Below are 17,149 nucleotides of genomic sequence, written 5' to 3' on the forward strand. Positions count from 1 at the left end.
AGACTATATTCTGCATCGAGTACCTTTTATGTTTGTGTATTAATCATGTTTAAGGAAAATTTCGTTTCGAAATTTTGGAGAGCCATGTTATTGGCGTGCAGTTATTTTACCCAAAAGTCTATCAAATTAAGTTATGTTCCGGTTCTCTCTTTTTGTTACGTCATCGCCTTTTTTCTCTTGCATTCTCTTTGTTCATTACGTGGCAATTTCAGTTTAGTTGATCCTTAAGTGATTTGAATGAACGTTGGTGCTAAACTTCTGTAGTGAACGGAAGTAGTTTATAGCCACAAATTTTCAGGTATATATCTTTTCGCATTAGTTGTTTATTCGCATATTTACGTGTTTATTTACTATTGTTATTTTTTCCTTTTAGTTACCGCAATCCGCAATCCGCAATCCGCAATCCGCAATCCACAAATAATACAATTAAAAGATTTGCGCGTTTGACTGATTGGCTATAACACCAACGAAGAAAAAAAATAAAAAGAGACAGAGTCCAGAAGACCTGCCCAATAACAAGAGTTTTTAACAATTGTTTTTGAGGGTTTCAGGATACAGATATGAGATTACAGACACGTCTGCGTTTTTAAAAGACGCAATACTTAGAAGTGTGTCGCTTGCTTTAAAACCGGCGTGGGAAGAGGGAATAGGTGTTTGTTTATTTGTTAATGCTTAAGTGCATTGGCATTTCTAAACGGGTAATTATGTGAGGTGTAAAACGAGATGCTGCCATGCCTTACGTTTATAAAGAAAAGCGTATTGTGTAGTCAAAGAAATTTTTCCCCTTATTTATAGTTGCGCTATTAACCAATTGACGCCTTTATGTGTTTGCTGGCAAATAATATCCCCGTTTGAATAATTACTAGAAACTGCATGGCACATACATAAAGTGCTTATATTAAATTAAAGAAACACTTACTGTATGACAACCAGTTAACCATTAACACTGCGATTACATTGTGTATATAGATACAAGGAATTCTAGCGGTGCAATAAACTAGCGAGTCGAACCAAAGGAATGCGTTAAATTTGTAACGGCAAATACATAACATGGTAAACTGAAAACTGGAATGTGACTGTTTTGAATTAACACTTGGTCCGATTTTGCTTCTAAGTGCAACTAAAATACACCTAGGCCCTTAAGGGTAAAAGCCTAATACAATATTTCATTTAAGGTAGGTATTTATAGTTTTTTTCGACAATTTTTTAAACTTTTTTCGCCATTTTTTTGGGCCCGAAAGGGTAAAAATTTAATCAAAGATGGTTTAAAAACTTTAAAAGATCGTAAAGTATAAACCCACGTGTGAGTGTGGCGTAATTTTGCGTTCGACGAGCATTAAATAACATATATTTCCGCCGGCCTGAGAATTTGAGCAATCAAACGTTTTTATAATTTATTTACCAAACCTTACTTAAGTATATTTGGATGTGAAAGTCGGTTCATGAGTTGTACTTCACGTAATATGTTCATCTTTGTATTTGTGTCTCTGTTCCTCTTCAGTACCATTACCTTCCCTGTGAGTTTGTGGGTGACCTGGAGAAGTGGGGTCGGTTAATTACGTGGTGAACGCTAATGCCTACTGTCACTTGTTTGTGTAAGAGTTATTGGTACTGTGAAAAGTGTGTATAGGAAATGGCTTAGGTTGAAAGTTTTTTGTTATAAAATACCTCGTTTTTATGCATTTTACTTAGAGAAAGATTAGTAATATATACGTTTCGGTAACACGTTACACTGCAAGAACGTTTCAAATATGAGTTATAGTAGGATGGGGGAAGATGGGACACCTTTTCATTCTATTTTCTCGTACATTTTGGTAGTAAACAAAGAACATTCAAAGAATTATAAAAACCTTGTCCTCGCGACTTTCATAGACCGTTGTTAATTGTTTAAAACACGATCAGGATATTTATATATTTTGTGCTAAAGGTGTCCCATCTTCCCCCACCCCACTATATATTATTCCCAATCCTTCATGAAATAAACTTTATAAACCAAAAGGTTCGGTTGGTTCTTAACAACTACGTATTTAAGGAATGGGTGAAGTCTATGGTGATACAGAAACCAGTAGACTGGCGTTCGTTATATCAACAGAACATCTCAGAAATCGAATTATGGAAATTTAATTTACGACCATTTAAGTGAATCTGATGGTTCACGAGAGGTTGTTTGTAGATGTATGGCTTGTTAAAGGAAGTTGCTGACTGCTGAGCGATGGCTCAGAAACTGTGATGTATAATGTAAACAGAAACTGCTGTCGTGTCAGTGTAACATTCGCCGCATATACAAGGCGAGACATTTTCCATTGCGTGCAGTTAAGATTTCGGTCGGACACGCCGAACTGTTGAACTAATAAAAAACAATTGTCATGGACCATTTAAATACGTTATGTCGGTCGGACAATACGCTGGGATTTGCACAAAGCTCTTTTCCTATTCTTCATGCTGAATTGCTGGAATCGTAAGGGATTCAAAAGATATGACAGCGCACAAAGCAGGTAGTTTGGGGAGAAAAGTGGTTTGGACAAACATGGAAACAGAAGGACCGGTGCCCACTCGTTTGGACAGCGGGTGAATGCCCACAACTGTATGCTTTCAGTTTTATCGACCTTCGACCTATATTTTTGTCCTTCCCGCAAAGCGTGCCAAATAATAAAACTGTAATTGCTTAATAACGAGGGCGGGGAAATAGGACGAGCAGCAATTACGCTCACCGATGCATATGGCGGAAAGCATGCGTGTCATGCGGGGTCGACCAGCTACGTATGGCTTACTGCTTAACACGTCGGACGTTACTTCTAGTAAAAAGCCGACCGGGTTAGGTTTGATTGTTTTAGTAGGAGTGAGTGCTTTCACACGTCACTGTTGGTGATCAAACGAAACACGAAACTGCCGATGACACGTGCTCTAAGGGACAACGGAAATCCCTCTCCTTGAAAGAGATTGTTGCTCGTTAAGTCCCAAACAAAGCACTCCAGGGTAGCGAACGTTGTTGGGCCGATCTCGTTAATGTAGTTTAATGTATTGGATTGTAAAACACCGATAAAGGAAGCGTAATGGACCGACGGTAATTGGCCAATAGTGCGGTAGGTTAGGCAAACATAACACGGTACAGGATGCATCATGGCGGATTCGCTTCACCGGCCGTTGACCTTCCGTTTTCGGTGGCTTTGAATCCCGCTGTACTAACGGTTTAAAACGACGTTTTTAAAATTCGATTCAAGCTGTGAATTGGTGCAAATTTTAACTTGTGAAGTTCGCATGAGGTTTTGGTAGAACAATGGGCGTATTGATCGCTGTTAGAGAAACTTGCGTGAACTTGATTTGAGTCAAAAATAATTCGCATGCCTGCGTTGCGACCGCGTGTAGGAATTTAGAAACTCACGAAAGATAGACATTCCACTATTTCAACAGTGGCCGCAAAACCAACATTTCAACAATACAGCGTAACAATTAGTGTATTGGCAGGAATTCGTAAGTGAGGAAACACCCTTTCGAGAAAACAAGTTACGTTTATTCTAAAAATAAATGCCCTTTAAGAAAACAGAGGTTCTCTGTTCAAAACACTCAACAACGCTACAGTAGAATTCGATCATAAATCATCTATCTATAGAACAGTAATCTCAGGATTATTGACAGTGGATAATTTACAGCTTCGCAGTCAACCACAATATTAAACTAAGCCATTTTTATGACATCAGCATATGACAGTATGATAATTGCTTTATTGAGCTGTAAAACAATTCACACTTTCCCAACACTGCTGAGTTTTGAGAATTAATCCAATATTTCAGTTACAGCATTTATTTATAGATCTTACAGAACATATTTGAGAACTACAATAACCTCACTCCAAAACTTGATGTAATAATCAGTTTTAATAGAAACATGACAGCCTATTTTAACTTCCCAGTTGTTACATAACTGAAGCTTCATTTATTTTAACCAAAACATTTAAAAAAAAATTACATATATATATTTTTCATATGGGATGTCATGTGGTATTAAATATTTTATATATATATGCCATACCATAGCAGCCATATTGACCCAAAACGTTTGAAATAAAACTATATTTTACATATGCGCTGTCATGTTTGTATGAAATAAATATGTCATATGCTATATTGACCCACATAAGAAACAGAGGTTTAGGGACAAGGATCTGAGAGGTTTAGATTGATCTAGTGATTAACCCAGATGTGATAGGAAGCTTTAAGCAGCTGATCCAAAAACCCTTTGCAACAGCAAGGCCAGGAAATGGAAATGGGTGGCTCTTCTGGGACTGATTACATGCTGATATACATGACACATGCATAACCTATGCTATGTGGTAATAATAATAATGCATTGGTTGTGTATGTGTATAATAGCATATGTATCCTAATGACAAATTTCACCAGTACAGTTTATCTAACACACATAATAAATCTGATCAATATACATGAAATTTAATAACTACACCATATGAAAATAAACATTGATACAACTTGCTAGGCAAGCTCAAACTTGTATTTGAAAGGCTCACAGCTACAAAGCCACTATTGACAATCTCACAATGGAACTTTCGTTTTACGATAATTATAGTAAATGTATGTTGTCAAATAGCAATTAAATGGGATTAAATGCCATGGTCTTGTTTTTTTGCCAAGAAATCACCTTAACATGACAAACTCTTTACAATAATTGCTATTATTTAGGATAATACAGAACAATTGCTGGAAAACGACCTAAATTAAGAAACCAGCTCATGATTGGACAAGGTCCAAGCGTAACAGAGAGGTAAAAAATACCAGGAAAGAAAAGGTTGCCCTTTGAGTAACAATTTGTTTCCAGAAATAACATTTACACCTTTTCACCTTAGGCACTGTCATTCATTCTCTGCGTAAGAGAATGTGCTGCAAAGGAATGTTTATGGAAATTGCAGCAATGCATATTTTTGTACTGCATAAAAGAGGGATAAAACACAAGCCAAACAAGCAACAAATACATGTCTTAGATACACAAAAACTTTGCCATTTCATAGTAGTGTGAAATGTTTCGATTAACTGTCATACAAGCTTACAGCTATGTTGCATTTATTTATATATCCCCAGAACATGCATAACTGAAATAGGCACGGCTAGATTATAAATACATGTTTTAGCAACAAGCAAAGAAAGAATGCAATTAGTCAGTGTCATTTATACCCACCAAAATTCAATAGTTAATACCCATATCTAATTATAACACAACATGATATTAGTTTGAAATGCAATAACATTTCAGCGCATTTGTAGATTGCAAACTTATTATTAAACTGCAATTGCATGTGTAAGCTTATGTTTAAATAGGGTGTGTGACTGTGTGTATATGATGCTGCATGAAACACAAACAATATGCAACTGTAATGTAAACAAAAAAGGCAGGATATTTATAATAGATAGGCTATGCAAATTATGCATACCATGTTGGTTGCTACAAAGTACATTTTTATTAATGTTCAGACATACTACAGCCATGCTGAAAGATTGAAAACACAATGATTCATACTACTTAGCTCTTAACTAGTTAACATCATATGCTTTTAAGCAACCACACGAAAAGTCTGCTGTAAACCAAGCTGCATCTGAATCATGCATGTGACGTACTAATGGGGATTTCTTTTCATTTTAATTGATGCCTAAACTGTATGACAACTATCATGCTTATTACACCAGTGATTCAAACTTTACTGCATTTTGTCTAATTCTTAGCAACGTAACTTGCTTGTGTAAAACCAAGCATACTTTATTACTTTTGAGGGCTTTGAATATTGCACAGATAGTATGTGTGTACCATATTTTGGGTGAACTAGTAAGCACTTTTAAATTACACACATGAAATTTAGATATGTACATTAACAGGTGTTGCCACTTCTATACATCTAAAACTTATACATGTTCTTCTTATGCACAAGTGACCAAAAAAATGTCTATAAAATTGTTCGAAAAATAAGCGTATTAACAAAATGTAAACTTATTTGAAACACTTACCTTAAAAACATCCGAAAAAAAACCATAACCAAGTTCTTCCAAATTGAAGTCATCAATCCTAGCCAGCGTAGAGACTGCATTTTGAACAGCATTAAAATGAGATATATTCAAGCTTCGACGGCGAACGCTAGCCGATTGAGATCTGCTATCTGCTGGCAAAGATGATCTCATTACGACTGGAGGGTTTATTACTGGTTGTTGGGATTGTGGTGGAGTTTCTGCTGATTTTTGATCCGGTTTTGTAGATTGTTCTTCCTTGTTAGTATCCATATCGACCATTTCGGTTTAAAAATTCTGTTGTTTAATACCTTTTTGGAATGTTTAAAAAAGAGCTTGTATTTTCTTGATGTTGCTGGTGCTTGTATATTTCCTTGGTAAACGCACCATAGTTTGTTTCTAGTTTTAGTTCAGATCATTAATACGCCAAAACCTGTTCGGTTTTCTAAACAAAAAGGATAACATTAGCATATGTCTGCACACTAGCATACATTTAACAAAAGCTACTATTTCTGATACTGTCCTATTTTATAAACGCACACATTATACAGCCTACACTTACACTAACGTTCCGTTCTGCGATGTCTGTCTACCAAACAAACCATTAACCACATTTGCCGATCAATGCAGACTTGCAGGAAAACAAAACCACTGGCGGCGGTGCGCTACATTTATTTTGACGAGCAGAAAAAATGCAGCACTGTCATGTAGCAAGGGTAAACAAGCCAGAAATTCTTACTTTATAGGTTAGTCTTGTAAACTATATCGTCTTTTTGGATTCGCAGTTTTACACAAACCTGTATTTTGAGAGACCGTTGTTACCACTGTCTTGATACACCACCTAAACCTTACATTTGCTGAATTTTGTAAAATACCACTTTACCCATTGCTACGATTTCTGAAGTCTGTTTTTTTAGAGATACGAGTGAACTTTAGGATAGCTGCTTTTGAAGCTTAAACCCAATCACAGACCTACAGAAGCTATGAGATTTACTTTTGTAAAAAAGGCTATCATGACTGAATCTATAGGCTTATATTTATATTACAAGGCAAAACACAATGAGAAACTTTATAATATCGATGCCTATAAAATTAATAAGAAGAACGACTACTCTCAAAACCATGCAACATCGGCTTAACGAATTACACCTCGCTTGAAAAATTAAGCAGAGGTAATACGGTGGCCATGTATGGGGTAAGCGGAGACTAAATTGTACTTGAAATTGCATTCGACAAATCGTGGGAAATGGAAGATTAAAGGAAAATATTAGCTCAGTAAAATTATATTCAATTGCAAACAGGGGTTCATGAAAAACGAACACAGGTGTCTGGTGAATGCTTTGTAGGAGAAAACACCAGCAGTTCTTTGGTTGAGACGAATCACACCTAATTTTCCAAGCTGCATATGGCAGTGTGAAGAAAGCAGCTACAATGGTGCAGACTGTATCAGCACCTACAATTTTGAGAGGTGTTGTAACCAATTCCCCAGCGATAAGTAGACATTTCATTGACGAGAAGGGAATATTGCACTTTGGCGATCGAATGTACGTTACAATTCGGGTTAAAATCAATTCAGGCCGAAATGCCTTGGGTCGCCAAGATAAAAATACGTATTTCGAGTCTGGTTGTTTGCTTGTGTTGCAACTTCATATGCGCCGTTGATAATTTGAGAGTTAAAGTGCTGCGGTGAAAATACTGCGTGCGTACAAGTGCCAGGGTAGAGGAGGGGATTGGAACGCATGTGGTCGTCGAAAAAGAACAGGAATGAAAAACAGAAAATTGATGGCGGTTGAAAAGGATTCTAACTTCCATCGGATAAGTACTTGCCTAAAAGTAATGTTAAGATATTGTTAGAGTTCGTACATTATGCATAGCAGAAATCAAAATCTTTTATGTTTTGGAAACAACATAGTTAATCTACCTTTAGGTATTTTTAACTCAGTCTCACATTTCTTTACTATAATATATTATATTAGGATGGAGGGAGATGGGACATCTGTTCAATTTAATTTCTTGTCCCATTTGGTACTTAACAAAGAACATTTCCAGAATTATGTAATCTTATCCTCACGGCTTCCATAGACCTTGTTAATTGTTTAAAACACAAAGAGGATATTCAGGTATTATGTGCTAAAGGTGTCCCATCTTCTCCCACATAACTATAACACACTAAACATGTTCATAGATAGTAGATACACAACCCACTATTTAACTATAACAAACCTGATACGAATTTTCTTTTGACCAAAGAGAGCCGATACCCTGCTCCAGTTAACTCAAAATCCGCTCCAGTTAAAGTTGCTCCATCAGACATAAACTGAACAGCTAATGCAGATGCCCTGCTTGGTCCATTTGAAAGCGAGAGCTTGCTTTTTAAATGGGTAGGAGCACTCATGCTGCTTACAGGAACAGGCATTTTCCACGAGAGTCGGTTTTGAGCACTCATCCTTGAAGAAAAGGATGGTTTAATGTTTTTTCTGCATAGGTTTTTACAGATACAATAATATTAGGAGGTATTTTTACAATTCATTTAACTTTAACAAAACACAGATTTTCTGGTCATTACTAATATAACATGACAGCCAATATGTAAAATATGACTTTCATTTCCTACGTTTCGGTTTAAAACTAAAACCTTAACGCAGGGCAATGGTATTTAACTAAGTTTGAAAATTAATGATTTCTTAAGTAAAAACCAAAACCCAAAACATCTTGGTATAATGTTTTCAGAAAATATAAAATAATAGCTAGGAGCCTAAATAGGATAACATAAGTGAATGAATGTAACTAGTTTTATCCCCGCATGGCTGGAAAACGACAGTAGTTATAACAGTGGTGTTCTATTTCATACACCTGCCAGCTTACAAGCACCATGTATGTTACTGTGTTTGTGAACATACCAGTTAGCTGTTGGAACAGATTGAACACTAGTTACACCACCATCAACAGGAACTATGATCTGTACATTCTTTAATGGCGGTAAATGAAGTTTTGTGTTGTACCTGTAAAATTGAACATATTTCCATACATTTTCTATTCATTTCTATACAAACTGACACTTATTTGTTAAACTGAAAAGGACTTTACAAGATTTCCTAAATCAAAGAGACCTAGACCTACATAAAGAAATGAAAAAAATCTATAGAATATGTTATAGTGTACTGTGGGGTAAGATAGAATACCTTCAGCACATAATACCCTACAATTCCTGATCATGTTTTTCATAATCAACAACATTCTTCTAGTCGCGAGAAACTGGTTATATAATTCTTTGAATGTTATTTATTTACTACCAAACAGAATAAAAACACTTACCATCTTACCCCAAAATACTATATAGAAAACCCTAAAGCTGAGCATTACATCATAAACACCTAAAGTGTTGGGTACATTTGTTTGTACTTACTTATAATCGACAATAACATCAGTTGAATCTTTCTCACATTTCCATGAACTGGTTACATGTAACGGCACCATGTCATAACCTGATGCTGGGGTTAACTGGGGAAATTGGGATTTATGAAAACATGAGTAAGTCTCATATCATATAATGCATATTTTATATCGGTAATTTTTTGTCTTTTTGTGCCATTAAAATTGACTTATAATTTTTAAAATGGACTGTGTAAAAAGATTGTAACATAATGGTTCAAAAAGCTAAATAAACAGATTGAAAAATGAAATTATACCTAAGTTACGGATACTATTTTTTCAAATATAAATATAACATATGCTGTAACTGTGAACTGAACAGCAGTATTAAACATAATAATATACTCATATGTAAGGTCTAAAGTTAAACTAACTCACTTGGTACGACATGACTTGAATGTTGTAATATGGGGAGTTGGGATTCGCTTCTGTCATTTTCTTCACATGGTTTACCAATGCTGACATGTTAAAAAAGAAGGAACGGGATTCTGCTGATAATTCGGATCCGTCTCTGCAGAATAAAATAATTTAAGGAAAACTTGAATTCTTTGTTTGGTCTATGCATTTATAAAGAGTCACAGCATGGTTTTACTATAAAACAATATATAAATATTATTTTACTACATTATGTAGATAATGTTTAAATAATGTAATGCATTTGTGGCCATTATGTTGAACTAACTGGATGATAATTATTTGTTTTGTTTTCACAGTACCTTAGTACCCTTTCAGTAATATACAAATTGGCCATCTACTGCAACCCACCCAAAAAAAAATTGAAAACAAAAAATACATTTTTTTAATTCTTGTTTTAACTTACGCAAATATAAGGTTCGCGTTGGGAGCGAAATCCTTTATGTTCGAAACTCCTTTTACTTTAAAACTTAGAGTTGCAGGGTTAGGGTTGGAGGTGAAAGCCCGAACTATGCCAGCTGGGAATGACATTTGAACTTCACCGGTTATTTTCACCATACACCTGGAAAGTAGAGCTGTTTACTGTTGTGATAAGATGTTGTTTTGCCCTGAGCTGTTTTTGGAGTAAGTTTGGAGTAGAAAATAGAGGCCAGAGTGTTGTTTCTGGCCCACTCAGTAAATAAAAGGCAAAGAATATATGACCTTGGGGTATAGTGTGGGGGATATGGTGTATGAGGAATATAGAATAAACATTAAAGTAGGGCATGTCAAACTATTATTTAAATTCAAAATCAAATGTTTGAATTGTGTTGAACTGATTCTGCCATGCAATTTTATAACAGCTGATTTTGGACATGTAATTAACTTCTTACAGTACATCTCAGCTACTGATATTGTATACAATGAAAAAGATAGTTATATTACTGAGCATATTATTGCAAAATTTAATTTATTAGTCCCAATATTTACTGATTAATGCAGTGCAGAAACTACCAACCTAGGTTTGGCGCTAATGGATATGATTCTCACCTTGTCTCATCAGACCCCTTGAAATAAGCATTCACTGTCTCAGTAAACGCAACGGCAATTGGAATTGGATCTCCATGCATTAGTGTGAGGGGACTCGGACCTCGGGAAGAAGCGAAACTATCCATGGGTGTTCCTCCAATGGAGGAGAGAGAGGACCAACTCTCAGAGGATGCGAGAGGAGCAGAATGACTAGAGTTGTTAGCTGAAAAATTGGAAAGTTTTAAAAATGAAAAATTGGGAAGTCCTGTGCGTAGTCGTTCTTGTGTTTGTTGTTGGCTGAAAAAATTTGGAAGTTGGTAACAATAAGATATATTAACATGCATAAGCGCCAAACTGTTTAAATTCAAAGATAGTTATACACACATTCCTATGAAACAAATTTGATCCCAATGTTTATTGATTAATCCAGTGCAGAAAAGTCCAAGGTTGGCCTGCCTACCCTGCTAACCAAGGTTTGGCGCCTACATAAACATATGCATGTTTTTTACTTTACCTTTTCCAAGGTCATCCCATGCTGTAGTAAGGGATAGATTTCGTGGTCTCTCAGTTTGTTCTGGCGTGTTTAGTTCAATGGAATCAACAGAGTTGTGAGATGGGGAAAGATGGTCACTGTTATGGTTGCTTGTGGCTGGTGAAGAAGTTACTATTTCTGCATCTTTCTCTGCAGATGACACAAACATGTAAAACAATATGAAGTATCAACTGTTTGGCATTTGACAATGCAATGTAACTTGAAAACTGCTATTTTTGAGCCTTTCTAATCACAGCATTGGTACAAAGTAACAAAGTGTGTCAAATTGCATGCCAACACTTTTCTCTTCTATTTACTATATATAATTGTGGTTCTATGCGAAAGCACATATTGGGACTTATAAACTGTGCCAATTTACAGTCTTTTGTGTTGTTAGACTAACCTGGCATTATGAAGAGATTATTGAGCGATACATTTGAAGAAGACTGTGGTATTGGAGTTGGGGTGAGATGATCTTTCTTGGCTGCTGTAGCTGGGGAGTCAGGTTTGGTGGAATATAATTCTAATATGGAGTCAGCTTTGCTGCTGTTCTTCCTTGGAGGTGGAGGAGCAGAAGACATGGAACCGCCTCCGAAGAGCTCGAGAAGTTCATCGCTCATGGATTTTTCTCTGTGTAGAAAGTGTGTGAATTCAAGTCTTTTTACATTTAAGAAGATTTTTTTTCAAAAATTAAAAAAATCTTAAATATATATAAAATATATAAACAAAGCACAAAAAAGTTCAGTGTTAAAGTACAACTAGCAGTTAAATCGATGAATATTTTGAACATGCAGTTCTGAAGCACTTGAATTACTATATGGAAAACCAGTATAACTTTATTTCTTGAGTTTATTTAGTTTGAATGAACATTCGACATAAAACTCACTGTTTATCGGCTGCAGGGGAATCTTTGTTCTTTTTTGAGTTGTAATTCAAAGCTGTAAAAAAAAAACTTTAATTTTTGGCTAAAATATTTGGAAAACTTAGGTATTCATTGCAAACTTACAAAAAATAAAATAAATAAACAAAGCTGGACAGCGCAACATGGCACCAAAGCAAAGATAATAAAGCAAAGTTTCCATCTCATTGTTTGCAAACAAAAGAAACAGAAAAACAGAAGATTTTTGGCTAATCAAGGCTGTATAACTAAACATATTAAGTAATGTCTGACTGTACTACCTCATTCAAATGCACTCTACATGGGTCATGCTCTATACCTACAGCGCGTCATACCATGGGTCGTAAGATTTAGGCCAGAGATGACCCATGACCTCACTTATACAGAATTTGTGTATTTTTTGTCCTGTCTGATTAAAAACAAATGAATTCTAATCTAGAAGCAAATCAAAAGTAATCTGCATGCTGCATTCTGCTGGGGCAACTTAAAAAACTGAAAGTTGTTTTTGAGCAACCCCAAAGACCTACTCTTCCGTTTTGGGATCGGTAATGGCGGGGGACCCTCAGAGGTGGGGGAAGTGCTCGAAAATGCCTCGTCAAAATTTACCCACTTTGTAGAGGGTGAAGAATTCGGGTCATGGGTTTGGGTAGTTGCGTCAAGGGTGGGGTCAGATTTTGGTCGGAATTGTGAGCTGGCTACGAGTTTACGCAAAGTTACTTTTTCTGGTGGGGTGGTAGGTTCTTGCGAGTTTTTTAAAGGTTTGGATGAGATGAAAGATTTCTTCTTAAACGGGCTTCCAGTTTCTTCTACTCCTGTTTCCTCATCAAGACGATCTAAAGAGCGACTCAAGCGTGATCGAGCAGAAATATCATCCTGTGAGTCGGAGTCAGATACAAACGCTCTGTTTCTGAACTGTTGTCTTGGTTTAATTGCTGGGATGTGTTTGGGGGACCCTGAGTGGGTAGGAGGGGTAAATGGAACAAATGCAGTCGAGAAACGGTTTTCTGCTGGTTGGAGATGCTTTGAAGATGATCTTCTCGGAGCAGGGACTGGATGTTGGGGTTCTTGGGATTTTTTCGAAGACGGGATTGTTGGGAGGACTTTTACAGCTCCTGGGGGTGGAGAAGATGGAGGTACAGGAGCTTTTCTTTTTTCTGAAGATTGATCCTCCGGAGTAAAAGAAGAGGGGTTTTCGGAGGTTGTTTTGGGCATGGGGGATGTAGGGGTAACTAGGGATGAAACTGGGGTGCTGGGGACGCTTCTAGACTTGCTTGACTGTGAGAAAGTACGAGTTGGAGGAGAGAGAGTGTTTTTTATGCGGTTGGTCCTTTCAGATCTTCGTCCTGCCCAGCAAGTTGAAAATTTATAAAAAAAGATCTGTTTTTTTTTCACTGAATGATTGGAATTGTTGTTGTTTAGACAATAACTGGTTTAAAAAAGGCGATCCTAACTTGGGTATTTAATCATGGAAAATAAAGTTTTACTTACGTGAAAGACGTTTTCCACCCTAAAAAAACAAACAAAGGTTTTGTTTAAATTCAATATAAAACCACATTGTTTATTTACAACCAATACAACACATATATATACATTAAACAGCATAACTGAATCCACAAAAGTAATGACAACACATTCAAACCTGGCTGCTTTGAATGTATTATAAAAGGTATAAGCACAGTAACGTGCATATACACAATGAAGCAACACGTAAAACGCATTTTCACACAACAATGCTATAATGAAATATATACAAACTACTGACTGACACACATTTTTTGTTCACTGTTTTAAACTGTAATATGAAAAGTGAATGATATATGAAATGTGGGTGACAGTTTTTCACAGAAGACAGTTTGTTTCACTTACCGGACTATGGTAAATATAAGTGTTCCGCTACATGTTACAACACAGCTATTATTGTTTTGGACTAATTTTAATTCTGAACAGCAAACAGTACTAATTGCAATAAAGTAATTACGTCAATAATTTTAATATTCCTGATAATTTGTAAAGCAATTTGTAATAAAAATAGTAATTGTTCTTTAAATTAAGAAAGTTTTATACTTCGGTGAAAACTTATTAAACTAATCTCTAATCTAATCTTATGTATAATATAAAACATTTTCAAATATAACCAAACATACACTTTAAAATTTCAAAACAACAAAAGGTTTTGGTTTACACATAGTAAACACATTCTAAATATCATGAAAAAGTTGTTGTTAGTACATTAATGTTACACAAACTATCAAAGGTTTTCTAAGCTTAAAAATTTCCTTTTTTTAATAAAAATAAATGTGACTTACCACAGGAGTTGGTGAGTTCAATGTAAGGTTACGAGTGATGGCGTTTAGTGTATCAAGGTTGTTACCACTTTCTGTTCTTGTCTAGAGAAAAATTTAACATATTTAATTTTAGTGTTTCGATTCTATGCGGCAAAGTGGGTGGGGTCTTACAGCGTCGCACACCATGGGTCCTGGGATTTAGGCTAGGCCCCTTCCACCCCGCAAAAAAAATATTTTTTTTAGTGCTTACTTTAACTTGAAATATATATTACATAAGAATATGAGATATTACGGGACTAGTTGGAGGTGTAGGAGTTCAAAGCGTTTTTGGGTGTAAGGTTTAATATAAGCACAATAATTGTAAAGTGGAGTAGCATTTATTTGAATTAAATTATATTTGACATGCAGTAACTAACAAAATGGCTCATTTTAATCTTGGGCTACTTTAGTTAAATTTGGTATGAGAACATTTATGTTGTTGAAAAGATTGAAAAATTTGGCATTAAATTTTAATTAATCTTTCATATATGTTGTTTTAGGCATCTGCTTTGTTTACGTATGAGTTACTGAGACTCGTGTTATGTTGAGTCATAATAATGAAAAGTAGCGTTCTGTGAATCATACACTGTGTGATTACATCAGTGCCAGTGAGATAGGGCTACTAAAAATATCTAATTAGATAAAATATTAAATAAAAAATACTATTTTGAAATATATATATAGATGTTAGTAATATGGGTGCTTAAATTTTTTTTTTTTTTAAATGTAAACAATTGTCTGTTATTCTATAAAATGGCACAAAGTATTGGAAAACTAAGACTGGAAAACAAAACACAGTTGGCGATATTACGAAGCAACAAGCAAGACTGCAGTAGCTAAAAAAAGCTTTGGGGAAAACCAAAGAGAAATTTAAGACTATTTATAACACAGTACAAAAATGCTAGCCAAATAAAAAGGCAAAAGCAGGAGCAAAAGCGGCCCTATGGAACTTTAGTTTCAAAGAAACAATTAAAAAACTGTGCAAATTAATAAAACAAATAAGGTTTTGCTTTCTGAAATTTCCCTGTTAAAGGGCCTAAACACACTTAAATGTACATCACTTTAATAGATAGAGTGTGTTTTTCTAATTCAAACGACACCTTACTTGTTTTAATCGGTTTTGTATAACCAAAGATATCCCAGCTCAAACACCGTGAAATTCATAAAAATAGAAGTAACGTGGGGTGTGTTTATGCACTTTAAATATAAATTCATAGTGTTCCTGTTTTAAAAGCTTTTACATATTACACACACAAAATACATAAATTAGCTGAAAATTATCTGCCTGGTTTTTAGGTTTAATATTTATCACATAAAACATTTGAACCATAAGTTTACTTACCACATCTTTGGGGTTAATCTTGACGTGGATTTTCCGCGACACATAATCATCTGAATCAGAGTCAGAACTCCCGCTGGATTCCATTCCCCAACTATTTTTAGACCCCTGGGTTAATATAAGGGGTTTAGAGGAATTTTAAAAACTTGTTTTTCCTGTTCGGATATATTAAGGTGGAAAATGCATGTTTTATCTTTTCACCGATTATCATTCGTAAAAATATAAAGTGAGATATTTTTTCTTTACATTTAATAAGAAATTTCTACCAAGGGCCTAAATAAAGCCTATAATGGCAAATACTATAGCATATTATATCAGATTTACCAAAGTTACACCATATGAATCTATATGTGATACCACACTGGAATTTAAGAACACAATTTTATTCTACATTCTACAAACTAATATTTTTACCTTAGGTGTTTCTGGTCGTATTGTATATCCTTCTTCATCAATTTTCTATGTGGAAATTTTTTTATTTACTCACTAACGAGGTGGTTTAAGACCCGGAATTTATAGAATTATGTTCATTAAAAAATATTGATTGCAATCAACAATAAAATGCATTGAAAGCAAAACAGTGCAGAGTAATTATAATTAACATTATTTGTGTAATAGTATCAAAACTATGATAAATGGAAAAGATAAAAAATTCACAGCGATGTGAATTTGAACATACTACTAATTCGGTTGCAGCAAAAGTGTTTAATTATTCATTAAATGGATTATACAAACACAGGGAATTTTAGCTGCTAATACACTTTCAACAATGACATTCTGGATAGGAAATACTGGATTTTACTTACAACGCTAGGATCCTTGTCTGGTGACTCTCTAAAAATGGAAAAAATAACTATGATATAGGTTATAGTAATATAGTTTTATATATGCTAAAATGTGAATACAACTTTTTTGATATAGGTTTTAGTATATGCTAATATGAACATAAAATTTTTAGTAAACATTACCAAATTTTGAAATTACAGTTCATAATTTATGAGAACTAAAGCTGTTGTTAGGAAAATGACGACAGCATTCTGGCTGCCCTACATGGGTGACATAACTTAATATACACTGCGTGATAAAACCCAGACAAACTGCAGTTTAAAAGATGCCATTTTTGTGGTTAAGCCAGTCATACCACGCAGGCTGTACAATTTTAGGGTGAATTTTGAGAGCTAACAACATTAGAAT

At 35.1% G+C, this 17,149-nt stretch overlaps 2 protein-coding genes and 2 long non-coding RNA genes across 9 annotated transcripts in view; 2 read left to right on the top strand and 2 right to left on the bottom strand.

Annotated features, from left to right (window-relative positions):
• Positions 1–3,366, top strand: part of LOC113474428 — a 5,586-nt gene extending 2,220 nt beyond the window's left edge. The window contains exon 2 of the long non-coding RNA XR_003396092.1: positions 1,928–3,366. This is a non-coding gene — a long non-coding RNA (uncharacterized LOC113474428). The remainder of the gene's footprint in view (positions 1–1,927) is intronic.
• Positions 1–12,597, bottom strand: part of LOC100175474 (fatty acyl-CoA synthetase and RNA processing-associated kinase 1-like) — a 23,874-nt gene extending 11,277 nt beyond the window's left edge. Inside the window, exons 1-3 of the mRNA XM_002121580.5 lie at positions 12,574–12,597; positions 6,012–6,453; positions 1,413–1,534 (exon numbers count right to left, since the gene is read on the bottom strand). Coding sequence (XP_002121616.3) covers positions 1,413–1,534; positions 6,012–6,290 — 401 coding nt within the window. The 5' untranslated portion in view covers positions 6,291–6,453; positions 12,574–12,597. The remainder of the gene's footprint in view (positions 1–1,412; positions 1,535–6,011; positions 6,454–12,573) is intronic.
• LOC108949705 lies at positions 7–1,536 on the top strand. The gene is made up of 2 exons (XR_001974850.2): positions 7–298; positions 374–1,536. It is a non-coding gene; the product is annotated as an uncharacterized LOC108949705 (long non-coding RNA).
• LOC100180737 (F-BAR domain only protein 2) overlaps positions 7,027–17,149 on the bottom strand; it is a 17,378-nt gene continuing 7,255 nt past the window's right edge. For 3 of the 6 annotated variants that reach the window (XM_026835409.1, XM_026835410.1, XM_026835411.1), the window contains 17 exons: positions 16,762–16,789; positions 16,370–16,414; positions 15,959–16,063; positions 14,599–14,679; positions 14,159–14,185; positions 13,781–13,799; positions 12,820–13,635; positions 12,281–12,332; positions 11,798–12,024; positions 11,377–11,544; positions 10,884–11,085; positions 10,261–10,416; positions 9,819–9,951; positions 9,415–9,509; positions 8,909–9,010; positions 8,232–8,455; positions 7,027–7,835 (listed from right to left, as the gene is read on the bottom strand). In XM_026835409.1, coding sequence (XP_026691210.1) covers positions 7,810–7,835; positions 8,232–8,455; positions 8,909–9,010; positions 9,415–9,509; positions 9,819–9,951; positions 10,261–10,416; positions 10,884–11,085; positions 11,377–11,544; positions 11,798–12,024; positions 12,281–12,332; positions 12,820–13,635; positions 13,781–13,799; positions 14,159–14,185; positions 14,599–14,679; positions 15,959–16,063; positions 16,370–16,414; positions 16,762–16,789 — 2,506 coding nt within the window. In that variant the 3' untranslated portion in view covers positions 7,027–7,809. The remainder of the gene's footprint in view (positions 7,836–8,231; positions 8,456–8,908; positions 9,011–9,414; positions 9,510–9,818; positions 9,952–10,260; positions 10,417–10,883; positions 11,086–11,376; positions 11,545–11,797; positions 12,025–12,280; positions 12,333–12,819; positions 13,636–13,780; positions 13,800–14,158; positions 14,186–14,598; positions 14,680–15,958; positions 16,064–16,369; positions 16,415–16,761; positions 16,790–17,149) is intronic. The other 3 variants (XM_018812886.2, XM_026835412.1, XM_018812889.2) reach the window with 3 other exon arrangements.

The sequence above is a fragment of the Ciona intestinalis genome, chromosome 8 (assembly GCF_000224145.3).
Source record: "Ciona intestinalis chromosome 8, KH, whole genome shotgun sequence".
Lineage (NCBI taxonomy): Eukaryota > Metazoa > Chordata > Ascidiacea > Phlebobranchia > Cionidae > Ciona > Ciona intestinalis.